Source organism: Carassius auratus, linkage group LG28B (genome assembly GCF_003368295.1).
Source record: "Carassius auratus strain Wakin linkage group LG28B, ASM336829v1, whole genome shotgun sequence".
NCBI lineage: Eukaryota > Metazoa > Chordata > Actinopteri > Cypriniformes > Cyprinidae > Carassius > Carassius auratus.
The window spans coordinates 9,548,373-9,570,665 of NC_039293.1; the positions used below are offsets into that span (position 1 = coordinate 9,548,373).

Below are 22,293 nucleotides of genomic sequence, written 5' to 3' on the forward strand. Positions count from 1 at the left end.
ATTAGAATAGCCTGTCTGTACTAAAACTGCTAAATTTGAATATATAATGTGTCTGAATATATTTTGGTTTGCTTGTATATTTCATTTTTACACTGAAGACTATCCAGTGCTATTTTACATTTAATTGTTCGGTTTCTGTACCTGGACACCTATTTGACCAAACTTGAGCTACTTGCACTTAGCCTACTGTAAATAAGATCTATCGCTAAGAAAGTATGTTAATTTATTGTTCTCATTTGTAAGTCGCATTTGGATAAAAGCGTCTGCTAAATGATTAAATGTAAATGTAAATGTAGTGTAAATAGCCACTGCCGTATTTTTCTTACTCTATTGGCAGATCAATTATAAAATAAGAAAAAATGCACTTAAAATATTATTATTAATACTGATGATTTTGGATGTGTTTTTCAGTGTTTAATGTCACAGACGCCGTCAGCGGATCGACTCAAACTCCAGAATCACGTGAGTTCAGCTGATGATTGACAGCATGATATACAGTTCATTAATTCAGTCCATCATATGATGTTATTGTGCTGTTGCTCGTGTAGATCAGCTGTGGTGGATTTCTGCTCTGATCTTCATTGCTCTTCTGGTTTTTATCTGTGTCTTGTTGCAGAAAAAGATCTTCAGGTGAGTCTCAAATCTTTAATTGTCTCATTTAGTTGTGACAAATCTGATATAAAATCATATCTAATGATGAAAACCTCTCTCAATAAATAGAAATTACTTTGAAAAATATAATAACATTTAATCAGCTTCAATCTGTTGGCAGTTGTTTTCAGCTCAGTGAATCAGAAAACAGGTGAGTGAATCAAAGCTAGAGAAAGAAAGTCTTGAACTGAGTTTGACTGATTCACATCAGCATTCGTGTTTGAGTTGAAACTCTGTGAATCTGAATCTGCTAAATCTGTTTCTCACAGAGATCCTGAATCTGGTGTCCAGATGAAGCTCAGATCAGATGAATCTGATTCACTGAATCAATCTGAATCTGTTTCGCACAGAGATCCTGAATCTAGTGTCCAGATGAAGCTCAGATCAGATGAATCTGATTCACTGAATCAATCTGAATCTGTTTCGCACAGAGATCCTGAATCTAGTGTCCAGATGAAGCTCAGATCAGATGAATCATACATAAACATACAAATTAGCTTATAAAACCAAACAGAAACCAAAATCTTTTTTTATTGAACTTTATGCACTTTTTTTATTAACTTTGCAAAGAATTTTTTTTTTTTTTTTTTTTAGCTTTTTTAGCTATTCTGTTTGGTTTTATAAGCTAATTTGTATTATTTGCTTAACATGATTATAAATGACATTGAGAAGAGGCAATTTAAGTAATTATGTCCAACTCAATTCCAGATTATAAGAAACTATAGCCATATCGTTACTATAACATATCCAACATGTTTCCGCCTACCTGGCAAAAATTTGATACTGTGGTGGACCAGGGATGTTGGTCTCTTGAAGGTCTCTTATTCACTACACTTTCCCTAAAATAAGCCAGCAATGAAAAAATAAAGAAAAATAGTGTGAAAAGTACAGTTGCAGTGAAAAGCATTTCTGAAGGATCACGTGACACTGAAGAGTACTGAACTGGAGTAATGATGCTGAAAATTCAGCTTTAATCACAAAAATAAAATCACATTTTAAAATATATTCAAATAGAAAACAGTTATCTAATATTGTAAAAATATTACACAATATTACTGATTTTGCTGTATTTTGGATCAAATAAATGAAGCCTTGGAATGAATCATGAATTACATTCTGCATGATAAAATATAAAGATTTCACAGTGATCTTCTATTTTTTTTTAGTTACTACTACATTACTGAAGAAAAACCATGTTTTACTACATTTTATACATGTCAGGACGAGCGGAGAGTATACCATAACATGATTAGCCTAAATAATAAATTAATTGTATCAGCAATCATAAATCAAAGAAGAAATTTCTTAGAAATATAGTTATCTAGGTGACGAGGATCACTCGTCGCTGTGTAAGTTCCAGTACGAAACAGCGCGGGGGCGCACCTGTTATGATTCTCCGATGGTAAAAACAAATTATATGTTGTTGTATTACTTATCAATATATCGTTTTTGACCAGCGAATGTGTGCAAATGTGATTTTTTTTTGTCCGTCATTAAAACAGTGACAGCGCCTGCCGCTGCCGGCATCACATCACATTTTCATCTACAGTTTTTATAAAAGATGAAATGCTACTGTATGCACAGGCTATTTAAGTGTTGGCTATGACTAGATGGCAAATGCTAGCCCTCTCTCTCAGGCGACGTCCCACATGTCTCAGTCAGTGAGTCAGTCAGACATCAAATAAATAAAATATGAGCCTTTATAGACAGTGTTTAGTAGTACTTATTCAAACAACAAGACATTTATTTACCCTTCGCAAAACTGTTCAAATCAGCTGTTGTCTACTGTGCGGCTGCTGTGGAACTTCAGTTGATTCAATGAATATAGAGGGGGCGGAGTTATCAGCTTACTGACAGCTTGAGGATCAAATTAGATTTACACAAGCTCGTTTTAAGAACTTTCATTTGCTAAATATTTGTAAAACAGAAAGACAGACGTAAAGGGTGACCAATAGCATTGATTAAAAAAAACATCACCCAAAAAAGGGCACTTCGGAGTGTAAGGGCATGTGCTCTGCACAGGTTGAGCCCTACCTGTGCACGTCGTGATGCATACTGCTGCACAATGATGCCACATTGCCGTCTTTCATTTTTCTTTTCATTCACATTTATTCATTTAGCAGACATTTTTATTATTTCATGTTGTAGACCATGATATAGCAATTCATTTACCATTGAGATTTTTTTACAAAAAAAAAAACTAAATAAATTATAAAATGCTAAATCTCACAATTTAACCTTTAAACCATTTTTTAAGAAGATATAATTTAAAACGGGTTTATGTGGGTGAATTTTCGCATTGATCTGAACAAGAATTGCAGACTGGATTATTATTATAAATGCACATTCATTCTCTGCCAGCAAAACTGGTGCCTTGATCAAGGGCACTTCAGCCATGGGTACTACTGAGGGAGGAAGAGAGCGCTGTTCATTCTTATTATTATTATTTACTCGTGGTGATTTCACAGCTGTTTTACTCTTAAAAACTACATTTCTAGCATTAGTTACATCTTACAGCACAGCTCTGCATGACATAAAGGTCATTATCATATTCACATTTTGAAGGAAACACTATAGCTGCGTCCGAATTCGCATACTTCCATACTATATAGTAGGCGAAAAACAGTATGCGAAGCAAGTAGTATGTCCGAATTCTCAGTATTCGAAAAACAGTAGGCGAGATGTAACCGGATGGCCTACTACTTCCGGCCGAATTCCGTAGTATGCATAGGATGGACACTACTCTATCCCATGAGGCACCGGGAGAGGGCTCGTCATACTCATATTCGAAAATAATGGAAAATCGTGACGCCGCTGTTTTGAAGTGTAAGTACCTTATGGATAAACGCTGTTCATTGTGGTTAAAGTGTACGTGTTTAACATAATCCAAGTAAACGACTGATTTGTTAAAGTTTTACACATTGTAAACTGATGAGACTATTTTGTAAATTGAGTTTAAAAATGTTTAATAATCATTATCGATCAGAGGCTGTGCCTCAAGTGTGTTAAAGCTGCTTTCTACAGACGGCTCGTTAAGTAATTTAATGATATAAAGTTACAAAATTTTAAGTAATTGAAACGAGTTAATTTACATTTTACTAGTGTTGATATTTTGATTAAAAGAAAATGTTGGATAACTTACAAGGCAAACTATTGTAGGTGCCTCAGTTTGATCATAAATCGTCAGTAATGTGTGAATCCTGTTCTGATGTTACAGAGACTGATGAACACACTCTTGTTCTCATCCACTGATGAAACCCTATTCACTGGAAAGCATAATTCAGTAAGTATATAAATTAAAATTAATCTTAACTACACACACTCTTTACATGTATTTATGTTAGGATCATCACTGATTTATGCTGTTTTTTTATTATAATATGAATTTCCAGGTATTTCCAGTTGCTATTTTGTCAGTTGCAAAGTACTTAATAGCAAATAACTTTTGAAGCAGTTGTGTGCAATGATTTTGTAGCAGTTTCCAGTTGTTTTTAAACAAGCAACATCTTAACATCTGAAAAATGTTGTCTTCAGAATGGGTGCCACACTTTAGAGAAATACCCATACAAATTATTCTCTTTATGTATTTATTTATTTATTTTTCATTTCTACATGGATAAGAGCACAAAGCTTCTGACAAAACCATATTAACATTTTCATAAAGTAGTATAATAGAGCTTAAAGCAACAGCAAAAGGGAATTTTTTATCAAAAATGAGTGAAAAAAAGTGGAATTCTAAAATATACCCCAGGGATAAAGTAATACGTATTATAAAATTAAACTTGTTGTAAATATGTTGGTATGATATGTTATGTGATATGTTTCTAGATTTTCAAATTGTAAAATTTTCATTTTCAACTGTAATATGAATTCCCAGTTTTGAGTGTAATATATTTATGTGTATATATATAAATACACACACGTTTAAATTTAAATACTTACATGTGTATTTATACATATTTATGTGATTTTATAGTATTTATATTTCTTAAATAACTAATATATGTATATCTTGATTTGACAGTCTTAAAATGACCTTCACAACTTACACAAGCTTAAACAATAGCACTATGAGAACATGAACGGATTCACAGAGTCTTAACCTGTTCAACTGTCCTACAGGTAATCTGCTCTTGAAGAGCTGCACACGGTCGTCTGCTGTGACACAGCTGTGGTCCGTTTGTCCCGCACATGCTCTTCTGTGCTGACTTCTGTGTTTTGGGGTTCCAGTGTATCATCGTCATGATCCTCCACAACTTCTGGATCAGCAATGTCCTCATTCAGAAGACGGAGGTTGTGGAGCACTGCACAGCATGCAACAACATCTGCACAAAGGCAGAACTCACTTCCAGGGCCTTGAAGAAGAAGATGGAGCACAGCTGGTCTTCATCATCTTGAAGGCTCTCTGTATGGAGTGATGAGGCAGATGTGTGCACTCAAACAAGGACACACACCATCTCCCAGGATGTGTTTTCCTGCAGGTGGATAGGCCTCCAGTGTTCTTCAGCACCCTGGCATCATACACAAACCCGGGATACTCTACAAACATATCAAGGTACTTACCATGGTGGTGACCTGCAGCTGAACAGAATGAAACCACTTCCTGTTGAAATAACATTGGGCTTCACTTGCTGGAGGTTCAGTTTGTATGTGACTGCCATCTATTGTGTCAGCTACCAGAAGAAAAGCTGCTTCCACTGCCTGTCATCTGTGGTGGAGAAGACAATCAGCCTCCTCAAAATCCCCATGACAGACCTGACCTGCTCATTCTGTGCACAATGTTATGCAGCTCTTGGATGTCAAAGGCCAGTGACAGCAGTCTGTATGATGCTGTTCACAGTCTGTAAATATCTAGTTTTTGTTTTTTAGAATAAAATTTCAATAGGTTACACTTTTTTTTGCTGATATATCTATATCTAATTATATATATTTATATATGTGTGTATATTGTCTATAATGTATATATTATGTATGTATTTATGTATATATTGTGATGTGTGTATGTGTGTTTCTGTGTATATTTCTATAATGTATTTGTGTGTATTTATGTGTATATATGTGCGTGTGTGTATTTGTCTAAGCTTTCATTCAAGTTTATTAATTAATTTAATAAATAAAATTAATGTTATTCTGAGGTAGAAAATTAAAAGCTAAATTTATTTTAGTAAAGGATTTACAAGCTGTAAACGAAGGCATGATCTGCGAACAGCTGACAAACGCCTGCTTTGAATTGTTAATTCAAACGACATAAAAACGCAGACGAAAGCGGTAAGATAAACTAAAAACATCACCGATGTTCGCTCAGTAGATTGGGCTCTTTAAATTTACGCGCTGTTGTGACGACGTATGTCACGTGACAATGTCAACATGGCGGATGTAGTACGTCCGAATTCCAATCATACTACCCACATTCATACTATATAGAACGTACTTTTCTAACGGTCGAGTAGTAAGTTCAAAAAACTTGCTTTCAATAATGGCCTTTGACATCCAAGAGTTTTCGGACGCAGCTTATCATTGTTACTTTATAGTTTGTTAATTACAGTGACTCTTCTCTGTATTGTATAAAGCGCTATAGAAATAAAGCAGACTTGATTTACTCACACTGATAAAAGCAGTCTGTTTTGGGATGTATTCAGTGAATAAAGCTTGTTTGTGTGACTGGATCACAGATGATGTTTCTCATTTGATGCAGAGTGTTTTACTGAAGTTTCTCAGTCTTGTTGGTGTCTGATGTTCAGCAGATGGCGCCAAATCTCCGTTCAAACTGATGACGTGACGCTTTCATTCATGAAGACTCTTTATCCGTCTGCAAGCAGCAGATCTCACTGATTTCACATCCAGCTACAGCTCAAGTCAAAGCAGGGCCGTGCACAGACCTTTTGAGGGGCATGTGCTGAAACTGAAAAAGGGCACCCCCTCCCTTTTTTTATATCAATTATATATATTATCTTTTTTAGCTATTCTGTTTGGTTTCATAAGCTAATTTGTATTATTTGGTTAACATTTTTATGAATGACATTGAGAAGAGGGGAAGGTGAGCAATGAGTCAAGTATTTTGGACTAACTTTTTTGAAATATAATTTAAGTAATTATGTCCAACACTACGGTACAACTCAATTCCAGATTATAAGAAACTATAGCCATATCGTTACTATAACATATCCAACATGTTTCCGCCTACCTGGCAAAAATTTGATACTGTGGTGGACCAGGGATGTTGGTCTCTTGAAGGTCTCCTATTCACTACACTTTCCCTAAAATAAGCCAGCAATGAAAATATAAATAAAAATAGTGTGAAAAGTACAGTTGCAGTGAAAAGCATTTCTGAAGGATCACGTGACACTGAAGAGTACTGAACTGGAGTAATGATGCTGAAAATTCAGCTTTGATCACAAAAATAAATTACATTTTAAAATATATTCAAATAGAAAACAGTTATTTAAAATTGTAAAAATATTACACTATATTAATGTTTTTGCTGTATTTTGGATCAAATAAACGAAGCCTTGGAATGAATCATGAATTACATTCTGCATGATAAAATATAAAGATTTCACAGTGATCTTCTGTAATTTTTTTTAGTTACTACTACATTACTGTAACCATGTTTTACTACTTTTTATACAGAGAGTATACGGAGAGTATACCATAACATGATTATCCTAAATGTTAAAAAATTAAGTGTATCAGCAATCATAAATCAAAGAAGAAATTTCTTAGAAATATAGTTATCTAGGTGACGAGGATCACTCGCTTCTTTGTGTAAGTTCCAGTTTGAAACAGCGCGGGTGCGCACCTGTTATGATTTTCCGATGGTAAAAACAAATTATATGTTGTTGTTATCAATATATAGTTTTTGACCAGCGAATGGGTGCAAATGTTATTTTTATTTTTTTGTTGTTGTCCGTCATTAAAAAGGCGACGGCGCCTGCCGCTGCCGGGATCACGTTACATTTTCATCTACAGGTTACAAACTAGTTTTTTTAGCTATATAGACGGAGCGCTCAGTTTTTCCTGTGGTAAAATGCATTTGGCCAAAATCGCATTTTATAAAAGATGAAATGCTATGCCCAGGCTATTTAAGTGTTGGCTATGTATTGGCTATGACTAGATGGCAAATGCTAGCCCTCTCTCTCAGGCGACGTCCCACATGTCTCAGTCAGTGAGTCAGTCAGACATCAAATAAATAAAATATGAGCCTTTATAGACAGTGTTTAGTAGTACTTATTCAAACAACAAGACATTTATTTACCCTTCGCAAAACTGTTCAGCTCCGCTGTTGTCTACTGTGCGGCTGCTGTGGAACCTCAGTTGATTCAATGAATATAGAGGGGGCGGAGTTATCAGCTTACTGACAGCTTGAGGATCAAATTAGATTTACACAAGCTCGTTTTAAGAACTTTCATTTGCTAAATATTTGTAAAACAGACAGACAGACGTAAAGGGTGACCAATAGCATTAAAAAAAAAAAAAAAAAAAAAAAAAAACACCACCAAAAAAAGGGCACTTCGGAGTGTAAGGGCAAAAAGGGCATGTGCTCTGCACAGGTTGAGCCCTACCTGTGCACGTGCCTGAGTCAAAGACTAACACAGCTTTATTACCATCGTCTGTGCAGTAGAAGACGCAGGAGTCTGAGGTCAGGTGACGTCACAGCAGCTCAGAGGACTACATCACGTGGAAGCGAAAGTGAAAGTAAAGATGAGACATTATCTCCCGCAACAACGCGTTTTATGCATACCGTATTTGCTGCTTTTTAGTTTTCATAAAACATTACAGATTTGCCATTCTTCATGGCTCTGTCATATTGTGATCAGATTCAGTGAAATGAAACACTTCCTACTGATAAACTCTATGCCATTATCTGCTAAAATGATTGTTTTCAAAGGTAATATTCATAACTCGCACATATTGTAAAACTCTTCGTTCACAACGGGCCTAATGTTTCATCGTTTGTAAACATTTACGTGGGGAAAACACCAAAACATATAGTCTATGTGTGTATTGTTTTACTAACTTATATACTTATAATCTAGATATTTACATACAGCATATTTAACATATCCAATTGAGTGTGCAATACTATTTAAAACATTTCATACTTAGATATATGTGCTTTAAAAAATAAAAAGTACATTTGCATATGATAAATAATAGAAGATAATCTTCTTAACATTTTCCCTGTTAAATGACCTTTTTCCATAAATGTTAAGATGTTTATTCCAATAAAACACTTGTCAATAATAATATAATATAATAATATGTCGTGTGATCATCATGTAACTGTGTGAATCTGAATCATGAGATCTTCTGTGATTCTGATGATGGAGTAAATACTACAGTCATCTGTTTTCATACAGTATTTAAACACAGAAATGATGATGAGCGTGATCTTCTGATTTGACTTGACATGACCTAAATTGTCTCATAAATTAAACAATCACAAACATTATAAATACTGCTCTAATGTGTCTTTTCATTTCAGTTCAGATGTGAGATAAAGACTGTTTCTGGAGGACAGAAGATGATCTTTGTGTGGAGAGGTTCAGAGTATAATGATCGGACTCCATCGTGACTTATGACTTGATGGTTTGTAAATGAGATGAGACCCAGACCAGACTGAACTACTGCATCAACATGTGCTTTAATCTGGTTCTCACACACATGATCTGCTAGAAAATCATTTGTTTGAACACTCAACAGTGTATTTAATGTAGCATGAAATGCTCTGTTTCTTCTGTATCGGTTCCTCAGGCGTGTGGACAATGAAAGATCTCAGCAGCTCATGTTTGCTCAGACCAGAAGCTGACGGTTTACTTGTGTTTCTGTGCTTGATATGATCATGTTATCTCCTGGAAGTAAAAGTAGAAGACTTCTTCCCTAATCAGTGCGTCACATAAATCACCAGTTTCCTGGTTTACTAAGTGCATTATTGTAATATCATATCATATCTTATCTTTTTTTATTTATTCTGGATTAGTTTGATTTCTCTCAAACAAGTTTCATAAGGGCTAAAAGACTCTGAAGCATTGTTTTAAAGTAAATACTCCTATGATAGTCCCTCGGTGAGCCCAGCATGCAGAGTTATTATTTACTGTTTATTATTTATTTTTTGTCTTCTAGTAAATGAATTCAAATGTATTGTATTGTATTTGGGCTGAATGTTGGAGAAGCCTTTATTAAGAAAATGTGAACAGATGATCACACAATCAACAGACACACAACTGATCGTGTGATGCAAACATTACTGTATAATATAACATAGAAACACTTCAGATCGGAAATTATTCCTGGAAAACACAATGTAATACCAGCCAAATAAGATTACAGGATTTATTTGAAGATTATTAGACATGGTGCGATTAAATTCTAAATAAGCTGTAATGTTAAATCATTCAAATGTTATTTATAATTAGCTGAACAGTGTTTATTTGTTGTTAATATTTGTATGTGAAATCTACAGCACAGAATCTCCATTACTTCACAAAATGATGTTGAGGTTTGCCAGGTATAGTGAATAAAATCTGATTTATTATAAATACATTCCTAGCTATAATTTCTTACATAAAACAGATTGAAGGAACTACATCTTTTCCCCTTGGAACAGCATATTTATATTGTTCTGTAACTGTCTAAAAGAGTGTTGTTTTGCTTTATAAGTTTATATATTTTAAAAGTATTTCTCCAAACTCTCAAGGGCTTCATGTTTTGTGTATGTCCTCCATTCCTCTGGTATCTCTCCACTCCACTCGAATGTTTTCCTGTAGTATTTCTCCAGATCTCTGTTGAATCTGCACACAAACCACTTCCAGTAGATCAGTTCAGAGAGATCAGGAGTGATGCTCCACTTCTCATAATCTCCTCCTGCTCTTCTGTACTCTCTATAGAGGACTCTATCATCTGATCCATCGAGATAAAAACATTGATCACTTGCTACATCTGATGTGCAGATGTTAATACACAAGTTTGTTGTTCCTCTGTAGAAATGTCCATTAACTCCAGTCACTCTGTGGAGAGGAACACTGTGATCTCCAGGATGGTCTTCTGTGGTGTTTGTGCAGGTGGCTCCACAGAACGGACACTGAACCCAACAGCACTGACAGAAGAGGTCTATCTGAACCCCATCTGGTCTGAACTTATAGTCCAGTTTCAGAGGAAATGACTCTGTGTTTAATCTCCTGCTGATCTCAGATATTATAGCAGGAAGTTCTCTCTTTATCACATCTTCTAGGAGATTGATATCATCAACATCATCATGTTTGACTCCACTGAGGTGTTTCTCAGAGAAGATCAGATCATCTGAGATCTGCCGTGTGAAACTCTTCAACCACAAACCAACATCTCCTCTGTTCTCTTGAACACGTTCAGTAGATTCATCTCTGTTCTCTTTAACACGTTCGGTAGATTGATGAGCTGCTCTCATGATCTTCTGCTCCAGGAGTTTAATGTTCTCCTTCATCTTGGGTAAAACACTGAGACTGAACTGATCAGTGATGTACCGACTGACTTCATCTCTGATGAAACTCTTGAAGTGATCTCTGGGATGATGAATGTAGTTCATGTATTTGTTGAAATCCTCCTCTTCTGCCAGTGTCTTCAGGATGTGTTTCTCCAGATGTGATCTGTCTCCATTCAGTGGTTCACAGTTTGATCTCATTTCATCTGCTAAATCTCTGGCAGTTCTCTTGTAGACGCTCTGTTCAATCGGCTCTTTCAGTTTCTGACAGAGGATCTCTCCAAACATAGCAGCTGATGCGGATCCATGACAGTTTTTCTGGAAAAAAACTAAAGTACTCTTCTCTCTTCTTCTCCAAATAGAAAACAGGATCATTGTCTTCTCTGAACAGTGTGTGTTGCTCAGTGATCTTCTTGTTTGCTCTCTCACAGATGGACAGAACCAAATCCATGAAGAACTCATTCTTGAACACATATCTCACTTGTTCTTCCTCATGTTGTGTTACTCTTGCTCTGATGTAATCTGTGATTTGTTGAATGCAGATGATGTTGTAGCCCATCTTTGAAATGTTAAATGTCTGAATCATTCTGTCTGTCTGCTGAACAACATCTGTGACTAATGATCTGATCTGAGATTCATCCTCTGGAGACAGAATATAACCAAAAGCTAATCTGATGGCATTTTTATAAGCTCCTGTAAATTCACTGGATCTCTTAACCCTCACATATTCTGAATAACTCTGCACAGAGAGCAGTGATATTTTCTCTCTCCAGTGATCTACAGAAACACTTTTATAGCTGTCACTGAGTATTTCTCTCACGTCTCTCATTATATCAATGTCTCTGATCGTTGGAGCATCTCTGATGATCTTCTTCACACTCTGTTCCCAGAACACATCAAACTCTTTCTTCAGTGTTTCTTCATCATTTCTTCTGTCTCTGAGTTTTAAGGCGAGTTGTTTGCTCTTTTCATAGAGAGTGTTTTCATGATGTATTCTCTGAGCATCAATCTTTTTCTTCAGGTCTCGCTGCTGAAGAATCTCATTTAATTTCCTCTTTGTTTTGCTCACAATGTTTTCCTGATGATCTCTGATTTTGATTTCAAATGATGTTTTCCACTGAATCAGTATATCTTTATCTCGGTCTTTCTCAAAGAATTCAGACATTGATTTCTCCACTTCTTCACTCGTCTTCTTCAGTTCTCTGTGAAGATCCTGTTCTTCAATCTCATAAATTGCTTCATTTCTATTTGGTTGTGTAGTTTGTTCTCAGTTTCCATCATGGCACAGCGCAGACTCCAGCACCACTTCCTGTATTCTGTCTCCAGTTTCCTGTAAGCTGAGACCTTTTGGAGTTGAACACATCATTCAGTAAAAATAACTTTAATTGTTGATTTTTGTGTGATAATATTAATATTAAAAGTGTGATTACTGACAGAACAAACATGAAAGTCTTGAAGACTCACCTTCAGTGAAGGATCAGTTTCAGAGCAGATCTTCATCATCATCTTCTCTCTCTCTCTCTCATGTTCCTCTCTCCACTGCACTCGTTTTCTCTCATCCTCTTCTTCTCTTCTCCTCTTTTCCTCTTGTTTCTGTTTCTCCCATTCCTCTCGTTCTCTCTTCATCTCCTCTTTCATCTCTCTCTCTTTCTCTGTTATTAGTGTTTTATATCTCTCTTGTCTCTCATTAAACTCTTCTTCTCTTCTCTTTCTCTCTGATTCATGGTTCTGTCGTTCATTCTCTATTCTGTTCATCAGTCTATATATTTCTATCTGTAGTTTTTCTTTTTCTTTCTTCACAGTCTCTTTTTCTTGACTCATTTCATCTTTAATCATCTCTCTTTCTCTTTTCATCTCGTCTCTCATCTGCTCTTGTTCCTTCATTTCTCTTTTATATCTCTCATCTCTGTCATTAAACTCTTTTTCTCTTCTCCTTTTCTCTGATTCATGATTCTGTCGTTCTTTCTCTATTCTGTTCATCATTCTGTCTGTTTCTGTGTCATACCTGATCTGAAGATTTTCTTTTTCTTTCTTTATAATCTCAATTTCTTTCTTCATTTCCTTTATTTCATTTTTATACTCCTCTTTCACACTTTTCATTTCTTCTCTCATCTGCTCCTCCTGTTCCTTCATTTCTCTTTTAGATCGTTCTTCTCTTTCTCTCAGTTCCTCTTCTCTTTTCTTTCTCTCTTTATCCTGATTCTGTCGTTCTTCCTCCATCATCATCTTCATGCTCTCTTTCTCTTTTTCATGTTTCTTCATCTCTTCTTCTCGTTCTCTGTTCATTCTCTCTTTCTCCTCTTCGTGTTTCTTCATCTCGTCCTCTCGTTCTCTGTTCATTCTCTCTTTCTCCTCTTCCAGTTTCTTCATCTCGTCCTCTCTTTCTCTGTTCATTCTCTCTTTCTCCTCTTCTTGTTTCTTCATCTCTTCCTCTCTTTTCTCTGTTCATTCTCTCTTTCTCCTCTTCTTGTTTCTTCATCTCTTCCTCTCTTTCTCTGTTCATTCTCTCTTTCTCCTCTTCTTGTTTCTTCATCTCTTCCTCTCTTTCTCTGTTCATTCTCTCTTTCTCCTCTTCCAGTTTCTTCATCTCTTCTTCTCTTTCTCTGTTCATTCTCTCTTTCTCCTCTTCGTGTTTCTTCATCTCTTCCTCTCTTTCTCTGTTCATTCTCTCTTTCTCCTCTTCTTGTTTCTTCATCTCTTCCTCTCTTTCTCTGTTCATTCTCTCTTTCTCCTCTTCTTGTTTCTTCATCTCTTCCTCTCTTTCTCTGTTCATTCTCTCTTTCTCCTCTTCTTGTTTCTTCATCTCTTCCTCTCTTTCTCTGTTCATTCTCTCTTTCTCCTCTTCCAGTTTCTTCATCTCTTCTTCTCTTTCTCTGTTCATTCTCTCTTTCTCTTCTTCGTGTTTCTTCATCTCTTCCTCTCTTTCTCTGTTCATTCTCTCTTTCTCTTCTTCGTGTTTCTTCATCTCTTCCTCTCTTTCTCTGTTCATTCTCTCTTTCTCCTCTTCATATTTCTTCACCTTTTCTTCTCGTTCTCTGTTCATTCTCTCTTTCTCTTCTTCGTGTTTCTTCATCTCTTCCTCTCTTTCTCTGTTCATTCTCTCTTTCTCTTCTTCGTGTTTCTTCATCTCTTCCTCTCTTTCTCTGTTCATTCTCTCTTTCTCCTCTTCATATTTCTTCATCTCTTCCTCTCTTTCTCTGTTCATTCTCTCTTTCTCCTCTTCATATTTCTTCATCTCTTCCTCTCTTCTCTGTTCATTCTCTCTTTCTCTTCTTCGTGTTTCTTCATCTCTTCCTCTCTTTCTCTGTTCATTCTCTCTTTCTCTTCTTCGTGTTTCTTCATCTCTTCCTCTCTTTCTCTGTTCATTCTCTCTTTCTCCTCTTCATATTTCTTCACCTCTTCTTCTCGTTCTCTGTTCATTCTCTCTTTCTCCTCTTCCAGTTTCTTCTTCTCTTCCTCTCTTTCTCTCTTCATTCTCTCTTTCTCCTCTTCGTATTTCTTCATCTCTTCTTCTCTTTCTCTGGTCATTCTCTCTTTCTCCTCTTCGTATTTCTTCATCTCTTCCTCTCTTTCTCTGTTCATTCTCTCTTTCTCCTCTTCATGTTTCTTCATCTCTTCCTCTCTTTCTCTTTTCACTCTCTCTTTCTCCTCTTCGTGTTTCTTCATCTCCTCCTCTCTTTCTCTCTTCAGTTTCTCCATCTCTTGCTCTCTTTCTCTCTTCAGTTTCTCCATCTCTTGCTCTCTTTCTTTCTTCAGTTTCTCCATCTCCTCCTCTCTTTCTCTGTTCAGTTTCTCCATCTCTTCCTCTCTTTTTCTGTTCAGTTTCTCCATCTCCTCCTCTCTGTCTCTCTTCAGTTTCTCCATCTCTTCCTCTCTTTCTCTGTTCAGTTTCTCCATCTCTTGCTCTCTTTCTCTCATCAGTTTCTCCATCTCTTCCTCTCTTTCTCTGTTCAGTTTCTCCATCTCCTCCTCTCTTTCTCTCAGTTCCTCTTCTCTTTTCTTTCTCTCTTTATCCTGATTCTGTCGTTCTTCCTCCATCATCATCTTCATGCTCTCTTTCTCTTTTTCATGTTTCTTCATCTCTTCTTCTCGTTCTCTGTTCATTCTCTCTTTGAATGAGAATGAACAGAGTAAATGTGTCTCTAATGAGTCAGTTTTCTTCTTCATCTCTTCATATTTCATCAGTTTCTTCATCTGTGTCTCCAGAAACATCTCTGTGGAGAAACACTCTCCTCTGTTTTCTTCCAGCATCTGCTCAATGTTCTCCATCAATGTGGACACCTGTGTTTTGGGACCAAAGAGCTGATGTCTTCCTCCGAACCTCTGAATGACAGACTGTGTTTCTTCACTGAGTTCTTCTGTCTGACGCTCTGAGCTCTGCTTTATGAGGATCAGGATGTGTTTGTTGATTCTGGAGCTGAAGATCTTCTGGATCTTCTCTGTTTCTGCTCTGTCTTCATTATTGAGAGGAGCGTCAGGAATAATGAGGATGAAAACATGAACTCCAGGATGACCGAGAGACACACAGCGGAGAGACTGACACATCACTTCCTCTATTGAGAGACCAGTCAGAGCTGGAAGCTCTATCACACTGATCTGACGATCATGAAGATCCACATCTCTCCTCTTCTCTTCTATTAGTTTTAATAAGGATTTCTTCAGGTTTTCATCACTTCCACACAACACCAAGTTCAGCTTCTCTTCTCTGGTGACACTTACACCTTAAACACAGGAACATATGTTACTAGAACATATATAGATTAACATTACAGGTTTTAAATATACTTTTATATTGCAATAATTTCATATTCAATATTCAATCTTCATAATGACAGTATATTTTCAATGTTTAATTTCATCTTTTTTTTTTCTTTTTTTTTACTGCTGATGTCTCTATTAAACAGATTTTTGCCCGACTATTTAAAATCGGTTAGACTTTAAAAAATAACTTGTAATTTAAGTGAACTTAAAACATTCTGCATTGTCCTTCAAGAAATATAGGAAATATACAGAAATCAAATAAAGTTATCAAACACTAAATTCTCATTTAAATATTGTGACATGCATCATATTTATTATCAACTCTTTTTACCATGCAACTTAAGAGTGTTACAAGCACACTATAAGAGTACATTCACACGGTCAATGAAGCAATGAAGCTTGGTGCTGTCATAGTGACAACAGCCAATCACATACGTTAGATCGTCAGGTGAACGGGATGGCTTAGCATCTGTACTAGGGTATTTGCATACGGCGATCTGATTGGCTGAAGCCTGAGTTGGTGGTTAAAATGCTGAAACGTTTTCAGCTTCTGACATAATTCAGTTCGGCAAAGCTTGACATCACTCCGTTCAAAGAAACGAGAGCATTGACCATAATGGCAGACAGGACAGTAAAATTTGTTTTTAATCCATTAAACAGAAAAAATATTAATCGCCTGCTTGAATCTGCTAATAACATTTTTGGTATTAAGTGTTCTTCAGAATTGTGTCAAGAACTCTTGAATTCTTTACAGAACTCCACTTTGCTTTAAGGAGTGTGTACTTTCAGGCTGAATCTTTGTGTTTTACCTGTGATGTTCTGTTCAATAACCTAATGTCTGAATATAGTTCATTAATGTTTTTTTTTTCAAAAGCAGGAAATATTTCAAAACTAGTTAACCACAAGGAAAACCTGTTTTTTTGTCTCTATTTGAGAATCCTCACCATCAGAATCTTCCTTCTTCATTCTGAGTGAAGCTAAAGATCTGCTCTGATCTTCATCCAGCAGTGCAGTGTTTCTTCTGCATCGTAAAATATTTCACATGTAAGAAATTCTCCATGGTTTTCTCCAAGTATCTTCTCCAGTCGTTCTGATATTACAGAGCACCATTCCTCTATTTCGTTATTAAATTGAACATGTCCTCCTCCACATTCTGCAGTTAATTGTTGAATTAATTCATTAGCTTTCACAGATGCCCATTTTATCAGTCTCGTCATCAGTCGTTAGCACCATGGTGTGTTTAATGGCCTCTTCACTGAATGTTTCCAGCACATATTTCACTCTTCTCAAGTCCTTCTTAGTGAAGTCTTTATACTGCAGTGCTAGTATGAAGATATGAGGCCCTGGATCAGAGAAAAAACACACACTCTCTCACTGTGTGTGTGATCTGCTGATCTGAGATGTTCCTCTGGAGAAGCTGAGGACTGTTGATGATGATCAGGTGTCTGTCCTTCAGTCTTCCTCCGACTCTCTCTAGCAACATCTGGAGGAGATTCACTGTCAAACGCTGCTCGTCCTAAGATCAAGTTCCCCACCAGACTATTTTCAGACACACTCTTCCCCAGAACAACAATCCTCACTGCAAACAGTCAAACCAGACACTCAGTGTTCACAGTCCTCACATCGTACAGTAACACATGTGATCTGTAACAAGATCCTGATCTAACTCCAGCATCACAGATCAAAATGACCAGAATCCACCACTAAGAGGTTGAATTCACCACTTCTGTTTTAATAAGGAATAATTGCCCATATTTTTAATACACTCTACATCCCTATATATATATATTTATTCATGTAAGTACAGACTCACTCAGAGGAGGTTCGTCTCTGCTCCGTCTTCTCCTGCGAGGAGGATTGTGGACGACAAACACTGTAAGAAACAGAAGTCTTAATATATCTGCCTCTCATCATCTTCACATATATCAACAGAAATCAGCATCTCTGAACAAAGCACTGAAACAAGTGAAAGTCTGAGATGCTGGTAAATCTGTTCAGAGAATAACCTACTGTATCTTTGGAGTCTGAATGTACACTAGACACGTTTTACAAATGCTCACACACACAAAGACTTTAATTTGAGAATATATGCTTACTTGTGCACTCCACTACAAATCATCTTGCAATCATGTGCTATTTCCCCCAAAAATCTCTTCTGGCACAATTTAATTTACAGTATTAATGTAAAGATTGGTACAGTCTCAGTTTGTGTGTGTATTAAACTATTTATAGTATAAGTATAGATCTGAATAGATCTGTAATTGTTTTACTTATACTTCTATTGTTGTATGTTTATGTTAAACTAGTATGAAGCACTGTGGTCTTGTGAGACATGACATTTTACTCACACATGTAGCAGATTTTTATTCAATATCTTCTATTAAATATCTATTAAATATAAACATCTTCAATAAAGGATGCAATAAAGACATGAATATCCTCAGATGTGTGTAAATGAACTATTTTGACAATGTACTGGAAATCTTCTTGAAGACTAATTTTAATCTTGGATTCTCACTTCTGGTGGACATGTTGATATTCGTCTCTTTCTTCAGTCTTCATCTGATCTTCTTCTCTGACTCCTGACGTCTCTCTTCATCGTCCTGTAAGATATTGTAGTAATTTTCAGACATGTTCATTCATCCAGACTTCAGTATGTGAAGCTCCTTCACTCCTCTGTCTGTAGTTTGTTCAGTTTTCTGTTTAACTGGCAGCAAATTCAGATGGGAATATATAGATTATGAAGAAACACACACTGATAAAGCTCTCATATATGACAGAAATAAGACACTCTCTGAATTATATCACACAGAATAAACTGAGAGAAGTGTGTTGAACTCATCAACACAGTTGAATGCATCTCAACACTGAACACAGTCTTTTACTCACAGATTTGTTTCTCGTTCGGTTCTGTGACTGAAATGAAAGTGAAACTGTCTGATCTTGACTTAAACACTTTGTTGGCATCAGTGGAAGTGCATTAGCATGGTTTAAAATCGTACTTATATGACCGCCATCAGTTCGTAGCAGTGAATGAAGATGTATCATATCGATCACAAGTGCAGTATGGAGTACCTCAAGGCCTCAGTACTAGGGCCGCTACTCTTCACGCTTTATAGTTACCCTTGGGAGATATCATCAGGAAACATGGTGTTAGCTTTCACTGTTATGCTGATGATACGCAGCTCTATATTTCCTCGCAGCCTGGTGAAACACACCAATTTGAAAAAACTAATGGAATGCATAGTCGATATAAAAAACTTTATGATGAGTAATTTTCTTATTGCTAAATTCAGAAAAAACGTGTTAATCATAGGGGCCTAAAAACTCTACTTGTAATAACCTAGAACACTGTCTAAGACTTGATGGTTGCTCTGTCAATTCTTCGTCATCAGTTATGAACCTAGGTGTGCTACTTGATCGCAATCTTTCCTTAGAAAGCCACGTTTCTAGCGTTTGTAAAACTGCATTTTTCCATCTCAAAAATATATCTAAATTACGGCCTATGCTCTCAATGTCAAATGCAGAAATGTTAATCCATGCATTTATGACTTCAAGTTAGACTAATTGTAATGCTTTATTGGGTGGTTGTTCTGCACGCTTGGTAAACAAACTACAGCTAGTCCAAAATGCAGCAGCAAGAGTTCTTACTAGAACCAGGAAGTATGACCATATTAGCCCGGTCCTGTCCACACTGCACTGGCTCCCTATCAAACATCGTATAGATTTTAAAATATTGCTTATTACTTATAAAGCCCTGAATGGTTTAGCACCTCAGTATTGGAATGAGCTCCTTTTACATTATACTCCTCTACGTCCGCTACGTTCTCAAAACTCAGGCAATTTGATAATACCTAGAATATCAAAATCAACTGTGGGCGGCAGATCCTTTTCCTATTTGGCGCCTAAACTCTGGAATAACCTACCTAACATTGTTCGGGAGGCAGACACACTCTTGCAGTTTAAATCTAGATTAAAGACCCATCTCTTTAACCTGGCTTACACATAACATACTTATATGCTTTTAATATCCAAATCTGTTAAAGGATTTTTAGGCTGCATTAATTAGGTAAACCGGAACTGGAAAACACTTCACATAACACCCGATGTACTTGCTATATCATTAGAAGAATGGCTTCTCTCTTATTCTTATTCTTTTTCTCTCTTGTTCCGAGGTCACCGTGGCCACCAGATCCAGTCTGTGTCCAGATCAGAGGGTCACTGCAGTCACCCGGATCCAGTACGTATCCAGACCAGATGGTGGATCAGCACCTAGAAAGGACCTCTACATCCCTGAAAGACAGCAGAGACCAGGACAACTAGAGCCCAGATACAGATCCCCTGTAAAGACCTTGTCTCAGAGGAGCACCAGGACAAGACCACAGGAAACAGATGATTCTTCTGCACAATCTGACTTTGCTGCAGCCTGGAATTGAACTACTGGTTTCGTCTGGTCAGAGGAGAACTGACCCCCCAACTGAGCCTGGTTTCTGCCAAGGTTTTTTTCTCCATTCTGTCACCGATGGAGTTTCGGTTCCTTGCCGCTGTCGCCTCTGGCTTGCTTAGTTGGGGTCACTTCATCTACAGCGATATCATTGACTTGATTGCAAATAAAAACAGACACTATTTCAACTGAACAGAGATGACATAACTGAATTCAATGATGAACTGCCTTTTAACTATCATTTTGCATTATTGAGACACTGTTTTCCAAATGAATGTTGTTCAGTGCTTTGACGCAATGTATTTTGTTTAAAGCACTATATAAATAAAGGTGATTGATTGATTGATTGGATCTTCCTGAAGCTCATGTAACGGAGGCCAGCGAGTAGTGCTGTGCAGGTAAACCTCACTCCCCGATCTCAAGAGACGCACTAGCGACAGACGCTAGTGGCTGTAGCCATTTAGCCTCCTTGTTAGTGCGTCCGCCTCCCATGCCGGAAGACCCGGGTTCGAGCCCCGCTCGGAGCGAGTGCGAGGGAGCGTCAGAGAGGACCCGGGTGAGAGGGGTTACATTGGTGCTGTGACCCGGATGGGAGTGAGGTTTAGGGGGTGAGTGTAACGGAGGCCAGCGAGTAGACCTGTGCAGGTAAACCTCACTCCCCGATCTCAAGAGACGCACTAGCAACAAACGCTAGTGGCTGTAGCCATTTAGCCTCCTTGTTAGTGCGTCCCGCCTCCCATGCCGGAAGACCCGGGTTCGAGCCCCGCTCGGAGCGAGTGCGAGGAGCGTCAGAGAGGACCCGGGTGAGAGGGGTTACATTGGTGCTGTGACCCGGATGGGAGTGAGGTTTAGGGGGTGAGTGTAACGGAGGCCAGCGAGTAGACCTGTGCAGGTAAACCTCACTCCCCGATCTCAAGAGACGCACTAGCAACAGACGCTAGTGGCTGTAGCCATTTAGCCTCCTTGTTAGTGCGTCCGCCTCCCATGCCGGAAGACCCCGGGTTCGAGCCCGCCGCTCGGAGCGAGTGCGAGGAGCGTCAGAGAGGACCCGGGTGAGAGGGGTTACACTCACACACTTATTAATAACACTGATGATTCAAAATAAACTCATGTTTTAGTGTATCTGATGATTAGATTTTCATATTACATACAAGAGTGTTTAAAAGGAAATCTGATACCTGCATGTTTTATCGTGTTTATATGATTATTTCCTTGTTGCTGCCATGGGAGCAGGGCAGGAAATTATGTGTGTGTGTGTGTGTGGGCGGAGTCTGTGATGTCACGAAGCTAAACACCTTCCTTCTGTCAGATTAACAGCAAATACGAGTTCAAACTTTTTTTCTTTTTTTATATTTCAGATATGAAACATATTGAGTTATTCATTTGTGTTGAAAACGGCGAAGCAAGAGGCATTAGGTCTCTTTGTAGAGCTTTAATACCTAAAATCATTAAAGGATTATTTCTGACAACTGATACCCACTGATCACTTAGAAATGTATGCAATGTAAAAACAATAATAAATACATGACTTGAATAAATCTGTCTCATTATGTCTTATTCTTTCACTGTGTATAACAAATAATTTATTCGTACGGGGGAAACTATTCAGATCTTTACCGTGTTTCACTAGTTTCTTGTATTTCGTGTAAATACAGTGTATCTGAAATAATAAAGTGTAAATGAGAAGTTAAAGTTATAAATGCGCGAGCGTCCAGCAGAAGGCGCCAGATCTGCTCAAGCGCTCACTGATGACGCTTCCGCTTCCGGAGTAACGGACACACAGTTCAAACCAACGGAACTGAATTCGTGAATATTTATAGCCTCGCGGGGATTTAGTCTGTAGTTTAATTCACAGAGCTGGAGCATTTGTGATTGACCCGCGTGATATGACGAGTTTGAACACAGTCACGTGAGTGCTCTTGATAATATTCAGACACAGATGTTGTATATGTGAACTCTTGTTGTATGTGAACTCGTGTAC

General features: G+C 37.4%; 2 protein-coding genes and 2 long non-coding RNA genes across 4 annotated transcripts; 1 reads left to right on the top strand and 3 right to left on the bottom strand.

Moving 5' to 3' along the window:
* Positions 1 to 3,430: 3,430 nt before the first annotated feature.
* Positions 3,431 to 5,067, top strand: LOC113067494 (uncharacterized). The gene is made up of 3 exons (XR_003279371.1): positions 3,431 to 3,477; positions 3,869 to 3,934; positions 4,774 to 5,067. It is a non-coding gene; the product is annotated as an uncharacterized LOC113067494 (long non-coding RNA).
* Positions 5,068 to 10,137: 5,070 nt separating this feature from the next.
* On the bottom strand, positions 10,138 to 11,928 carry LOC113067426 (interferon-induced very large GTPase 1-like). The gene is made up of 2 exons (XM_026239836.1): positions 11,056 to 11,928; positions 10,138 to 11,022 (listed from the first exon to the last, which is right to left on the bottom strand). Exons 1-2 carry the CDS (start codon positions 11,579 to 11,581, stop codon positions 10,322 to 10,324), a joined length of 1,227 nt encoding a protein of 408 aa, XP_026095621.1. The 5' UTR covers positions 11,582 to 11,928; the 3' UTR covers positions 10,138 to 10,321.
* Positions 11,929 to 13,106: 1,178 nt separating this feature from the next.
* LOC113067600 (GTPase IMAP family member 4-like) lies at positions 13,107 to 17,051 on the bottom strand. Its single transcript, XM_026239960.1, has 3 exons — positions 16,813 to 17,051; positions 15,235 to 15,828; positions 13,107 to 13,117 (listed from the first exon to the last, which is right to left on the bottom strand). Exons 1-3 carry the CDS (start codon positions 16,832 to 16,834, stop codon positions 13,107 to 13,109), a joined length of 627 nt encoding a protein of 208 aa, XP_026095745.1. The 5' UTR covers positions 16,835 to 17,051.
* Positions 17,052 to 17,356: 305 nt separating this feature from the next.
* On the bottom strand, positions 17,357 to 21,660 carry LOC113067502 (uncharacterized). Its single transcript, XR_003279380.1, has 4 exons — positions 21,491 to 21,660; positions 18,387 to 18,471; positions 17,682 to 17,741; positions 17,357 to 17,447 (listed from the first exon to the last, which is right to left on the bottom strand). It is a non-coding gene; the product is annotated as an uncharacterized LOC113067502 (long non-coding RNA).
* Positions 21,661 to 22,293: the final 633 nt, after the last annotated feature.